Raw genomic sequence first — 14,116 nt, forward strand, 5'->3', positions numbered from 1 at the left:
CTGGGATGGTATTAGGTGTTTCATTTACACACACACACACGCCCGCACGCATGCAGGGCTGCTGGTTGCACAGTTCTGTTGTGTTGTTAACTGCCTTTGAGTCAACCCCCAACTCATGGTGACCCCATGCGCAATAGAATGAAACACTGCCGGGCCCTGTGCCATGCCCATGATCGGTTGCAGATTGGACCATTGTGATCCATAGGGTTTTCATGGGCTGATTTTCAAAAGTAGATCACTAGGCCTTTCATCCTAGTCAGTGCTAGTCTGGAAACTCCACTGAAGCCTGTTCAGCATCATAGCAACATGCAAGCCTCCACTGACAGACGGGTGGTGGCTGCACATGGCGTGTACTGTCTGGGACTCGAACCCAGTCTCCCATGTGGGAGGTGAGAATTCTATCACTGATCTATCAGTGCCTCTCTACGCGATTCTAGAGGGTATCGTTTGCATTGTAGCTCCTGTGGGGGCACCATTTATACAGACTACAGTGTGGGGTGGCCTCTGGAGCTGCAGAACTCAGGGGGCATGCATGGAAGTCACTGAATTTGGGGAAGGTCAAATCAGTTTGGGAAGACTGGGCTAAATAAAACTGAATGGTACAGGTCCAGTAGTTTTCACAGAGCTTCCGATATGCTTGTGCATTTTTGTGGTGCTCTGGGAGGAGAGAAAAAGAAGACGGAATTCCCCAAATTTCTTTGCCCCCCTCCAGCATCTTTGGGAAGAACTGCTGAAGGGGGTCACTACTGGTTTGGTACCATTGGTAGCAGTGGTACAGCATGTTACAGTACGGGAAGCCCCTCCCTTACCTCATCTCACCTGACCCTCCTGATAACCCTGTACCACAGATGACAGTGACAGAGGGCCACTGTCCCAGGCCACACTGCTGTGTCCTTTTGGTTTCTGTCCTGATTTCTTTCTCCCAACACCCTGTTGGTCACAAGTGATCATGGGGATGGCACAGAGAAGCTCCCTGAGTTATACTCTGAGTTATTCTGGTCAGTCGTGGGCAGAACAGGCCACGCTTCCAGGCGGTGGTGTTTACCAAGCACAGCTAGCTTCTTTGGTTTCCATAGCAAATCTCAAAACTCAGCTTCCTGCCTTATGGGAGAAGCTGAGCAGGGGCTCAGAGTGTGGGCTATCGCAGGGCACAGCCTCAGTGCCACCCACGCGGTGTCACAGCTCTGCCATCGTGCCCAGAAGCCACACTGTGTGACCTCACAGGCTGCCAGGGACAAGCCTGATTCCAAGGGTAACAGTTTTTTTTTTTCCTCCCTGCTTACAAAGAACTTGGAGGCTCTAGATACACACACACACACACACACACACACACACATACATATTTGGTAGTAATTTCTTAGATAAAATCTGTTTCTTGACGAATAAAAAAAGGAGTTTTATTCACCTGTTGTTTGTTTTATTTATCACAAATAGTACATATACTGCCTCAAAAGCAAATTGAAGCAACTTTTGTTTACTCTGTACAAACCTTAATTGATGATACGTGTAAGCATCTGGCATATAGTCTGGTCTCAATTAATATTAGATTCCCGTCCTACAAACTCAAGAATTCCTATTGTGACAGCAAGTTGCCCCAGTTTGAAGACTAAACACCTTTAATTCCTTAACTATATCCCCTCTTGTCCTCCTGGTGGAAAATTATCATCCCTCTTTCCAGTAGCCTGGCATCCAGGTACATTTTTTTGACTGGCTTGATTAGTAGAAAATCTGCAAATAGGTAGGAAATAAATGTCATTGTGGTTCCAAATCCCCCCTCACTTCTATTTCCCTAAATTCTACTCATCCCTTAAAGACCACCTCCTCCAGGAAGCCTTCCCCAACTCCCGGCCTCTCCCCTCACCAGCCTCCTATGATACCAAGGATGAAGTTGCCTTAGCACAGTGCACGTTTTCTTAAAGGACCTCCAGGGACCCAGTCGCATATCAGCTTCACGTGTATCCTAGGCAGAGTGATGAGTACTCCCATTTTACAGGTAAAGAAACTGAGCCTCAGGAGGTTAAGTGACTTGCCCAAGGATGCACCCCTATAGGGTAGCAGGGACTAAGCGCTGGACCCAGTGCTCCCGACTGGAAAGCCCATGTACAGTCCACAGTTCACACCAGTGACTTCTGCAGCTGAAGTGGTTGCTCACTTCCCATCTGGTGACTACAGTTCCTGAGTAACCCCAAATTCTCACCTGTAGACCTCCTAGTCCTGATCCACTCAGTGCGGAAGAGTGGTATGGGAGTCTCCCTCCTCACAGTTGAAGGTTCCTGAACTTAAATATAGAATGCTTTGGGTTTGGCCTGTGTTCCCAGCTCCAGCCAGAAGCACTTGTTGACTTAAAGCTTTTGAGTAAACTGAAAATTGATGGCTGAATAAGCTGGTGCTACAAAGATGGCCCTAGAGAAGTAGCAGGTGAACTTGACAGAGGAGACAGGAAAATCAACAACTAGAAATATATATGTAGCTGTAGCTGTCTGGGTCACTTAGTGAAGGGGAAAAGAGCCCCTAGTAGATGGCAAAGCCCTGGGGAGAGGACGGTGGAGGAAGCCAGGGCTTGCGTTCTCCCTCTGCTCTCCAGCCTTGACAACCGTGTACACCTGGTATACAACAACAACAACAAGCATTCAGAAAATATGCTTTGAAGGAATGATGAAATTAACAATCTATTAAATAGATTCTCTCTTTCTTTTGTCAGGTTGATAAAAATGTCTAGTCCATATATGAACAACCTTATTATCCTTGGAGGAATGCTCTCCTATGCATCTATATTTCTCTTTGGCCTTGATGGATCCTTTGTCTCTGAAAAGACCTTTGAAACACTTTGCACTGTAAGTAATCTTACATATTCTAATGGCATATGGTGTAAAGTTTTCTTGGTGACCTCAGTCATCAGAAACAGACACAAACACAGAAATACATAAAAAGTTTCATGAACAGGCAGCAAATGACCCATTCAGCAGTTCGCGCAACTCAGTGGGGAAATATGGTGTTACTTTCAGACCAGAACAGACTGAATTATTACCTGTAAAATTAAGGTAATGAATTTTACAGGCCACTGCTAGAAGAGAGCCCACCGAGAAAAGACTGGATAACATAGAAAAGGAATGGAGAAAAGTTACCAACCAGAAAAGCAGTGTCGAGTCACTTAGTGAAGGAACAAATTCTCCCATTTACTCGACACCATCGCAGAATGTAGTGAGAGGTGTTTGGATGGATGACTTTGAGTCATATAGAAAAGATTGGAATCAGTATTTTCTATTTAAGCTGTGTTTCTCAACCATTGTTTTCATTATTGCTCCTCTAAGGAGCCTTTTAAAACATTTTTCCCTAATTGTCCCTCCCATGAAATGTTAATACCATAGATATACTGTATATCTATTTATGTATAAGGTCGCTATAAGTCAGAATCGACTCAATGGCAGTGAGTTTGGGTTTTTTGGTTTTTACTGTATGCTCTGTCTATTAAAAAACCAAAACACATTGCCGTGGAGTTGATGTGCTCACTTTGTCCTAAAGGTTCTGGTTGAGAAGTGTGTGGTCGAATCACCACTAACCCAGAGGGGTTGTGAGGTCGCTGGGGTACTCAGACACCCCTTCTCACCTGGGGTGAGTCAAGCCCCAAGTGGTCCAGAGCTCACTTTGTTCACAATTCCTACTCGGATTTTTATTCCAAGCTTGGCACTGACCCACCTCCTGCTTATTCTGCCCTTCGAGGGGTTAAGGAGGTGAATCTATCAAGAGATGCAAGTCCCCCGTGTGCCTGGCATCAGGGTGTCTGGCATCAGGGTGCCTGGAGTCAGTTTTGAAGAAGCTGAGCTGCTCAAAGGTCCTCGTGGGTCAGGTTTAGCAAGGTTTGAATCCACCAGCTGCTCCAGAGGAGAAAGATGTGGCAGGCTGCTTCCATAAGGATTTACAGCCTTGGAAACCCTATGGAGCAGTTCTGCTCTGTCCTGTAGGGTCTCTGTGAGTCAGAATCGATTCGACAGCAACGGGTAATTTACACAGTGCTCTTGCACCTTAATGGCTCCTTGTGAAGTGGGGCCTGGGGAAGGCCTGCCTTGGTCTCCCTGCTGAGGATCACGGACAGATCTCTACCCTGGTTCTGCCATGGCCCCAGTCCCTCCTGGAGCTCCTCTGCCCGGCTCCTGCCTGCTGTCTGGGCATGCATGGAACTGGCCCGAGTTCCAGTCCCCCAGTGCAGAGAGACTTGAGGCAGACGTTTAGAGCTGCCCAGCTCTTGGAGAGTCTCTTCCTCCCAGAAGAAGCCTCTGCCGTCTCTTCTTGTCCAGGGGACAGAGGCTTCTGAAGCACAGGTGCTTTCCCGACTTTGACCTGAATTCTACAAACGCTGGGTGATGCAGGCTAGGGAGCAAAAAAAGGGACGTCCCCCACACTGGGTTTTTTCTTTTAATGAAGCCTGACATTTTATTCTGGGTGTTGCACTCATTTGTGTGAGGGGAAGGTTGTCCTGGGAAGCTTGGGGAGGCGGCATGAATAAATCATGAAGCGCTTTACAAATCAGCATTAGCTCCAAACAGGAGGGCTCGGAAAGATGTTAGGGCCCGGTTCTCACCACCCCTGAGAATTAATTTATTTGCAGTCAGGGCTGTTTCAGAGGCTCTGCAAAGGGGAGCCCACATTCATGACTGTGAGGGAAAAGCATAGATTAACTACCTTGAATTGAATTGGGTCAGCACAAATTTGTACACGGGTGAGGATGGGGGTCATTTATTTAATCATTCCCAATACCACCTGGGAGGAGAAGCTTAGAGCCTAAATACCTGTCCCCAATGAGTACGATTTGGGTTGTACTCCACCTGCTATCCTAGGGCATTTGGCTCTTTTATTTTACTTGGTGTCTTGGATTCTCCTCTCTTTGGGCCTAGAGGGTTGCCCTCAGTAAGCTCTAACCCAGCAGGAAGAAGATGTAGCCTGGCGCCGTGGAGCAGAGATCTTAAACAACAGCCTGGGTGTGATTCCCACCTCCAACACTTACTAGCTCTTGCCTCTGGCAAGTGACTTCGCCTCTCTGAACCTCGGTTTTACCATCTGTAAAATGAACATAACAGTATTTCCCGTGTAGGATTGTGACGTGAGTTAAAAAGGATGATTCCGGCAAGCCACCTAGTACATAGGGCGAGTATGTGGGGCAGAGGGAGGCATCCAGTTTATTATCTTCCCTTGCATCAACAGTATAATTTCCTGGTGTCCCACACTGTGTGCTGTAAGAAATCTTGTAGGACAGGGAACCAGGTAGACCATGAAGTCAGCTTCAGACACAGTGCAATGAAGGTCACAATTCAGTCTACTCTGTTGCCACGTAAATGCCACTTTTCTTCCTTTCAGCTTTCAATATAGAAACGAAACCATCAACACCACCTCAGGGAGAAACCTATGACAATCACACCAGATAATGTCCCTCTAGGGGCAGTACCTCTGCTCGTAAGGGCCGTGTAACTTGAACAGGGAGTGGGTTCACGTGTGAGTGTATGTGAGCGAGCATGCATACCCCCCCACACACACATGCAGAGTGTTACTGCTAGGAGGAAAGCAGTTACATTTAGTTCCCATTCCCCTTCCCTCTGACCTTTTCTGGAATCTTCCCAGCTTGTCAGTGTTGGTTTCAGCAAGTCTTGCAAACAGCTCCAGCTACACCGAGCTGTTTCCCTGGACACTGAGTGGGTAGTGGAATCACCATAGCAACATGGCCCCTGTGGGCCCAGAGCTGCCTGTGAGGACAGTGCTGGGCATGGGACAGAGCCCCTGTGCCAGGAAGTGGGAGGAGGGTCGCACTGACCTGGCTCAGGAATCCAGACATCAGCCTGGAGAGGGAGCCAGGCGAGTGGAGAGGAAAAAAGGTGGCGCTTGCTTGCCTTCCTTGTGGAATCTTAGCAGAAACCCCAGCATGAGTGTGGGAGGGGTAAGAAGGGACTCTGTAGTGCAGGCAAGGATGCCCCAGGGACTCCTTAGATCCCAGGGCAGGTCACGTGTGTCTGCAGCAGCTTCCTGGGCTCTCCAGACACATCCCTGGCAGTGGAAGTGGTCAGCAACTGTATGTAGTTAACCCCCAAGGTGGGGCCAGTGCCTCAGTGAAATTCATTTGGTGTGAGTCCCTGGGTGATGCACACGGTTAACACGCTCAGCTGCTAACCAAAAGGTTGGAGGTTCTAAGCTACCCAGAGGTGCCTTGGAAGAAAGGCCTGGCGATCTGCTTCCAAAAACTCAGCCCTTGAAAACCCTATGGAGCACAATTCTACTCTGACACACATGGGGTCACCATTCATGGTGGTGAATATCTGCCAGGTGTGATTTACCAAGAGAAAGCTTTCTGCCAGGTGCAGCCTTTCCTTCAAATCCCTACACCCACTTGACAAGGTGAAGTTCACTGTCCCTGCTTTAACAGGAGAGGAAACTGAAACTCCACGCGATCATGTCATATTTTGGTAGATGGCAGACCTGAAGTTTAAAACTAGCTCTGTCAGACTACAAAGATGCCTCATATGTTTCATTCATCTCTTTTTAAGAAACATTGTGATTTTTTGTTACTGGTTTATGCCAAGAGAATGTTGTTGTTGTTAGCGGGCATCGAGTCGATTCTAACTCACAGTGACCCCATGTGTGCAGAGGGGTCTTGAATGCCATAGGGTTTTCAAGGCTGTAATCTTTCAGAAGTGGATCGCCAGGCCTGTCTTCTGAGGTACCTCTGAGTGGGTTCGAACTACCAACCTTTTGGCTAGTAGTTGAGCACTTAACCATTTGGGCCACCCAGGTATGCATATGCCAGGAGAATAGGTCAACAAAAATGAAATTCTTAGGGATCCAGTAAACATTTATCCCAACCAAAATTTTTGTCCATTCAGGTTTTTTTTTAATTGAGATATGTCACATACCATACAATTTTCCCTTTTAAAGTGTATGATTCAGTGGTTTTTAGTATATTTATTCATTCATCTTTGATGCATCCCCTAAGTGTATCGGAGTGCCTGGCACATAAGAGGAGCCCGGGTGGCACAGTGGTTAAGAGCCTGGCTGCTAACCAAAAGGTCAGCAGTTTGAATCCACCAGCCACTCCTTGGAAGCCCTATCAAGGAGTTCTACTCTGTCCTATAGGGTCGCTATGAGTCGGAATTGACTCGATGGCAATGGGTTTTGTTTTTTGGTACATAAGAGAGCACCTCTGCTTTTGAACGTGTGTTCAAATCCCAGCCACGCTACTTTCTCATTGTGTAACTTGAAGCTTCTTAGCATCTCTGACCCTAATTTCCCCTCTGTAAAAGGTGACAATAATAGAGTTGTGCAGATTAAATGTGGTAATGTGTGTAACACACTTAGTGCCAGCCATGTAGTAAGATTCAATAAATGTTAGCCATTATCATTATGAATACATGAATGAATGATGGGACTATGTCTGGATAATTGTGTTCACCTGTGGACGCTGCCTAGAGACATTGATAAACCAGAGTAGGCTGGGATGAAGAAGAGGCTGGAAAAATTGGGTTTGATGCTAGCCAATTTGGTATACATTATCCATGGTGACATCTAGCCTCACGTGGCCTTGCTCTGCTAGAACTGGGTCAGGAACAGACTTAGGGCCTGCCTAAGCCGAAGGCAAGCTGAAAGGGGCCGCGGGGCAGGCTGCAAGGGAGGTCAGAAATGACACAGCTGGGACCTTGGAGGATGCCCAACATGAGTCCCCAGTCATTGCAATGTGGCTTAAGAGCTAGGAGAAGCCAGTTCAGCTCAGGGCTGCAGGAGTCAGAGGCAAGGCTCTAGACCTCCCAGCCACCTCCACTTGCTGATAGTTGCAACTCCAGCATCCAGATCAAGAAGCAGCACATTACCAGCATCCCAGAAGCACCTCCTATCCCCTTCCATCTACTGTCCACACTGCCCCCGCAAGAGTAACCACAATCCTGCCTTCTAACTGCACAGACAGTGCAGCTCAGTGTGCATGTGAGTCACCTGGGGAGCTTGTGAAAATGCAGATTCTGCTTCAGTAGTTCTGGGGTGCAGCCTAAGATGCTACATTTCTAACACATTCCCGAGTGATGCCGATGCTGCATCCATAGCCCACGCTTAGAGCAGCAAGGCCGAGATTGGTAGCCAGTGCTGTATTTGTGTGTGTCTCTCTTGGAGACGGTCCTGGAAGCACCAGAAACCTTGTCCCCTGAGGACCAGCTAGGGGAGGAAGGGGGCTTCTGGGCTAGAAGATGCTGGGTGTGGCCTCCACTCAGAGCCCCAGGAAGCAGGGCAGTCATGTCACAGAGGCAGGGTTGGGTTCTTACCCCTCCCACATTCGTGCTGGTGTTTCTGCTAAGATTCCACAAGGCATGCTCTCAGCCCTCCATGCTGCTCACAGGAGGGGTGTGGGTTCGGGATGGGCAGAAATGTGGTAGTGGGGTCCCCGGCACTGGATTGGGAAGCATAGTGCTCTCTTCCAGCCCTCTCTAATATGCTAGGACTTTCTAACTCTAACTCAGAAGGTAAAGACTAGGAACACCCACCTGGCCACCTGATAAATTCAAGCCTAGTAGGAATTAGTGATACGTTTTTATTTAAAAGTCCATAAAAGTCTGTGATATAATTTTGCTTGAGGATTTCTTTTTGAGGCAGTTGAGAGATAACCTGATGCAATCCTGTGAGTTTGGGGGCTGTTTTTTCAGCATGTGATCCCGTGCTTATATGGATGGTCACGGTTACGTGCTTAAGAAGGGGGGTCTTCCAAAAAGGGCCCAGAGGGGGTGCCTCTCAGTAAATTTCTCCTCCCAGAAGGGGTGCCTTTCTCTAACGTGCACCACAGCTCCTAAGATGCCCCATTGGCCCTGACGTGAGTCCCAGAGTACCCCTATTTGTGCCTGGAATCTCTGTGGCCCCCAGAATTGTAAGACTTTGCCTTACTCTAAGCTCCAGAGGAAATTGTCCCTGTGGGTCTTTATCTAAAGGACACTAAACAAAACGAGGTCTTCCGGAGCTGTTTCTAAGGGTGCTCTCTAGAGGGTTATTACCTCAGGGCACACACCAGGTCTCCCCGCCACCCTCTGGCCCAGGAAGACACGGCAGGCCCCTGACACCCCTGACTGAAGTCAGGACTCTCAGCTCTGGGTTACAGCCCCCTATCCCCCTCCCCACACACTTTGTACGTGATGGTGGTCTGGTGTTTCCTTTTGGTTGGTCTGCATTTTCTTTCCCTCCCTCCTCGCTATCGACTGCCTGGGGTGAGCAGTCTGAATGAAACAAAAGGGCTTTTCAAAACCCTTTCTGACAGTGGGAGAGCGGCTTGCTCCCCTGTGTCAAGTTGACCACCAGGGGCTCCCTCTTCTAAAATCTGACCGCCCGGCCCAGGGCGCATACATCTGTGATGACTTGGAGCCCCCCAGCACGGCAGCCCCAGTCACCTGTCAGAACAGACCTGTAAGCAGAGGCTGTGTGTCCATTTTCCTGCTGATCCCCTAAAGAGCAGTGAAGGCCCTTCGCCCCACCAGACTTACCTTCGTCAAATCAATGGAACAAATGGTTGAGTAGAATGGTTTGGGACATAGATTTTTCTTTCCATGTGGAGATTTGCTCTGATTTTTTTTTTCTTCCTTTTTTATCGCTAAGACAGAGATTGGCACTGCCAACCTAAAGTTCTTCTCCCCCCATGGACATATATGTTCAAGGCAGTTTGCAAAGGGAGCTGAGTACTTTATGGCTGAGGGGAGAGAAGAAAAGATGTTGACATCAGAAGAGTACATATAAGACTTTGGGAGAAGTGAAGTAGCTGCTTGTCTTATGCTGACGAATCAGTATAGACATGTATTAGAGGCAACATATTGGAAAACAGAATCATTAAAGCCCCTCAGAATGTTCCAGATCATAGAGCTACACAGAAGTGAAGTGCCTGTGGGGGTCGAGGGGGAGTCATCAAATGAAATCTCCTCACTGCAGGAAGTGCCCCTACAGCATCCTAACATGGGGTCCTCCAGGCTCTGCTTACATATATGGAGTGACAGTGGGGCTCCCTACCTCCCAGTCTATTTCATTTGGGTGGAAGGGACCGCTGAGGCCATGAACTCAACCTCTTTTTCCATCAAATATTCCAGCTCCCTCGGTGGTGTTCCTTTCATGTTCTTGCCCATTTGACTTGCACATTTCTGGTGATGAAGAACTCATTACCTCTTAAGCTGGCCCATCCAATCTGATCATCACTCCATGCTGGGCTCCAAGGATTTAAAGATGGACAGGATAGGGCTGCCTTTAAGTAGCCCCATCTCATGAGAGAGGCAGGCAGCTAATCAGATAGATGACATCAGTGTGCCCCCATAACAGAGACATGGGTGAAGGCAGAGGTCACCAGGACAAGGGATCTGTGACCTCTCCCCACAAGATCTGGGAAGTCTTCTCAGGGGAGGTGGTCTTTGAGTTTGGATTTGGGAAGACAAATAATAATTTGTCAGGGAGACAAAGCAAGGAATGGCATCTGAGCAGAAGAAATAGCTCATGCCAGGCCCTGCAGCAGGAGCCAACATGGTGAGTAGGGAATGTTCAAGCAGTGTGGTGGTGGTATTGTTATTGTTAGGTGCTGTCAAGTTGATTTTGACTAATAGTGACCCAATGTGACAGGGTAGAACTTCCCCATAGGGTTTCCTAAGCTGTAATCTTTATAGGAACAAATTGCCAGGTCTTCCACCCACGGAACTGCTTGGTGGGTTTGAACCGTTGCACCACCAGGGCTCCTTACTGTGGTATTGACTGAGCATAAAGTGCCAGGTGATGAGTATCAGCACAGATGCGGGGTGGGGGTGAGGACCACACCCTGCTCAAAATTTAGGGTTTAACCTGAAGGCTTTGTGGAGCAGTAAAGCGCTTAAGCCAGGGGAATGAGATTAGATTTGTACAAATAGTTTAGGCACAGTGAGCCACTCTTTTCAGGGAATGGTGGGAACCCTCCAGAAATCCAAGTTCCCAGGCCCCAGCCAAGAGCCAACCCTGCAAGCAGGACCTTCTGAGGAGAGCAGTCTCTGGCTGCCATGTTACCTCTTCTCTCCACAGGCATCCTGAGCCGTTCTTTGCTTTCAGTTTATGGCAACATGTTGCAGTTTCCAGATGCCAGGTTAAATTTGTAGTATTGAGTTTTAACTAATTTATATTATTGAGTCTTAACGAATTTAGCCCTAACAAAATAGACAAGTGGCTTGAGAATGATCACTTCAGAGAAAACATAAGTCAAAGCAAATATTAAAGCACATCTAAGTGACATGTCTGCTCGAAATTCAAGAGATCTTTGTCAATCACACGGTGAGTTAAAAATACTGGTATTTCATCTTTTTCCACCCTTTTTTAGATTTCCATAATCTTTATATATTCATGTTTAAAATTGTTTTTCTGGCAGGAGAATGTGATCAAAAAAGCTTGGAGACCATGAATCTTAACAGTCATGTCAACTCTTAGCTTTAAAAGTGTGTTGAGATCATCCAGGATAATGTTCTCAGGCTGATCACCTACTCCCCCTGGGTGTACCCTTTCCCTCTGACAGTGGCTCCTGGGAGTGGATGAGCCTGATTTGGATTGAGGAGACTCTACTAAGGAGGAGGCAGCCTGAGGTGGTGGAGAGAGGGCTGGACTGGGATGAATCATTGAGTTCAGGCTCAGCTCCACAAATGCGTCATGGTGGAGTTGAGGGAAATAGCTTAAATGCTCTGGGCCTCAGTTTCTTCGCCTGTAAAGTGATTTCCTCACTCAGCTAATAGCTCCAAAAAGTTAACCCTGGCTTTTGTTTGCTTGCTGTTGTTGTTTTGTTTGTTATTACTATTACTGTATATACTTCGCCTCTGGCCTAATACTACTTGTTGAATGTACAGACAAAAGAATGAATTACATGACTGAATGAATGACTGACATTATCTGTGAGATCCTGATACAACTCTGATGTGTGGCGCAACCTGGAGATAATGCCAATCTCTGGGTACTAGGAGAGTGTCCAGTCCAGCAAGGGAGGCTGGGATCTGAGAGCTGGGGCATGGCAACGATGGCAGTGCAGGTGGGCAGCGGGCGTGCAGGAGGTCCCCAAACATAAGGGATGATGGTGGCCTGTCCCAGCCTGCAGGGACCCAAGTAAGCAGGGTGCAGGCACCAGACAGAGCTGGCAATTCACATCAGCCACCAGCCCAGGACTAGGCATCAGGGCACACCTTTGTCCTGGGGAACAGGTGAGAACCAGGCAGGACGTCAGACGCGAGCAGGGAACCAGGGTCTAAGTGTGGGCTCAGCAGCTAGGCTGGCCTGGTGCTGGATAACTGGACTCTGAGGTCACACTGCACAGGTCGTCTTCAGTAGGACCCAAGTGGCCTGAACTGTGAGGGGAGAACGGTTGGGCCACAGGAGCCAGGCAGCATCCACCCCTCTCTTTTCCAAAGGCCAGTCATAGCCTTTCTCCCCGTAACCAAGCTGCCCCATGTTAGAGCCTACATCTGGCCTGGCTGCAGCTGCCCATGAGGTGCCCCCAGGGCCAGCTCTGGGCTGAGTGCTGTCCTGCTCCTCCAGAGCTGACGGTTGGCACCAAGCACTGAGAAGGGCCATGGCAGGCTCCTTCATCTGCTTAGTCTCCGTCCTGCACCTCTGTGCCCTCCTCCCCCGACCCCCCGCCCATAACCCAGGAGTGGGGTGTCCAGTAGAAGAGGGTCCCCCATGGCCTCCTGCGGGCCCAAGTGAGGAGATGAAGTCAGTGATTTGGTTCACCTTCAGCTCTTTCTTCCCCACATAGAAGGCACCCAAGGGAGGGAGGGAGACACGGAGGAAGGGCAGACCAGGGGCTGATCCATCACCCGTTGGTGATTCCTCAGTGGTCCTGGTGTCTCTGTGCCTCTCTCTGTGACTGGCCTCTCTGGGCAAAGGCAGGCTTTGTATCTCACACCCCTCTGTGTTTAGTGCTCTGGGTCTGGCAAGTGGTCAATAGCACTAAATGTCCGTTGAATTGAAATTTGATTGAAGGACTATTGATGTCAGGTGCTGTTGAGTCCATTCTGACTCATAGCAACCCTATATGACAGAGTAGAACTGCTCCATAGGGTTTCCTAGGCTGTAATGTTTATGGGAACAGATCACCAGGTCTTGGCTCCCACAGAGTGGCTGGTAGGTTAGAACCGCCGACCTTCCGGTTAGCAGCCGAGTAGGTTGTTAGTCCCTGTCATCCAGGTTCCCCCTGCTGAGATAGTCTCACAAATGCAAGGTTCATCCACCTAAATGTTAATGCTTCCGTTTTCTCGCGGCCTCTAGGTCAGGACCTGGATTCTCACCGTGGGCTACACAACTGCCTTCGGGGCAATGTTTGCAAAGACGTGGAGGGTCCATGCCATCTTCAAAAATGTGAAAATGAAGAAGAAGGTAATCACTCTGCTTCTGTCTTGGGTGTTTTCAATGTTACTTAGCATTTATTTAGCAAATATTTATTGTTGTTATTTGTTGCTGGCAAGTTGGCTCTGACTCGTGGTGACCCCACGTATAACAGAACAAAACGTTGTCTGGTCCGGCGCCATCTTCATGATCCTTGATAGGTTTGAGCCCATTGTTGTGGCTGTCGTGTCAGTCTATGTTTTGAGTACCTTCCAGCCTGAGGGGCTCATCTTCCAGCACTAGATCAGACAGTGTTCTGTTGAGATCCATAAGGTTTTCATCGGCTGATTTTCAGAAGTAGGTTTCCAGTCCTTTCTTCCTAGTCTGTCTTAGTCTTTAGCCTCTCTCTTGATTTGAGGGAAAGGAGGAAGCAATCTCACCGCCCCCATCTTCTCACCTGGGGAGGGGTCTCATAGCACCATGAGGCCTCTTTCCAAAAATCCTCTTCCCCATCGGCACTCCCTCCCCACCCTCCACACACACACACTTTACCTTCTCACCACCCCCACCCCCCACCCCCGCCCCATGTGGGTATACCTGGTTTACAGACACTTCCTTTGCAAATCCTACCTTGTGGTCTCACCGCCCACTTTGGAATGTGGCAGCTGTTGTTCTGGTACTTCACCCAAAACTTGGGTTTTGCTGTCCTGTTACCTGAGTTCTGAGCCCTGACGCCTGTGGCAGACAGCAGGTAGGCCAGAGGCAGCGGGTTCAGCCGGCAAAGCAGGAGACCAGTGTT

The 14,116-nt window shown here is 48.6% G+C and overlaps 1 protein-coding gene across 1 annotated transcript in view; it reads left to right on the forward strand.

The window, feature by feature from the left end:
* GABBR2 (gamma-aminobutyric acid type B receptor subunit 2) overlaps positions 1-14,116 on the forward strand; it is a 272,614-nt gene that overhangs the window by 196,007 nt on the left and 62,491 nt on the right. The window contains exons 10-11 of the mRNA XM_023727472.1: positions 2,702-2,834; positions 13,261-13,368. Coding sequence (XP_023583240.1) covers positions 2,702-2,834; positions 13,261-13,368 — 241 coding nt within the window. The remainder of the gene's footprint in view (positions 1-2,701; positions 2,835-13,260; positions 13,369-14,116) is intronic.

This window comes from Trichechus manatus, unplaced genomic scaffold (assembly GCF_000243295.1).
Source record: "Trichechus manatus latirostris isolate Lorelei unplaced genomic scaffold, TriManLat1.0 scaffold00016, whole genome shotgun sequence".
NCBI lineage: Eukaryota > Metazoa > Chordata > Mammalia > Sirenia > Trichechidae > Trichechus > Trichechus manatus.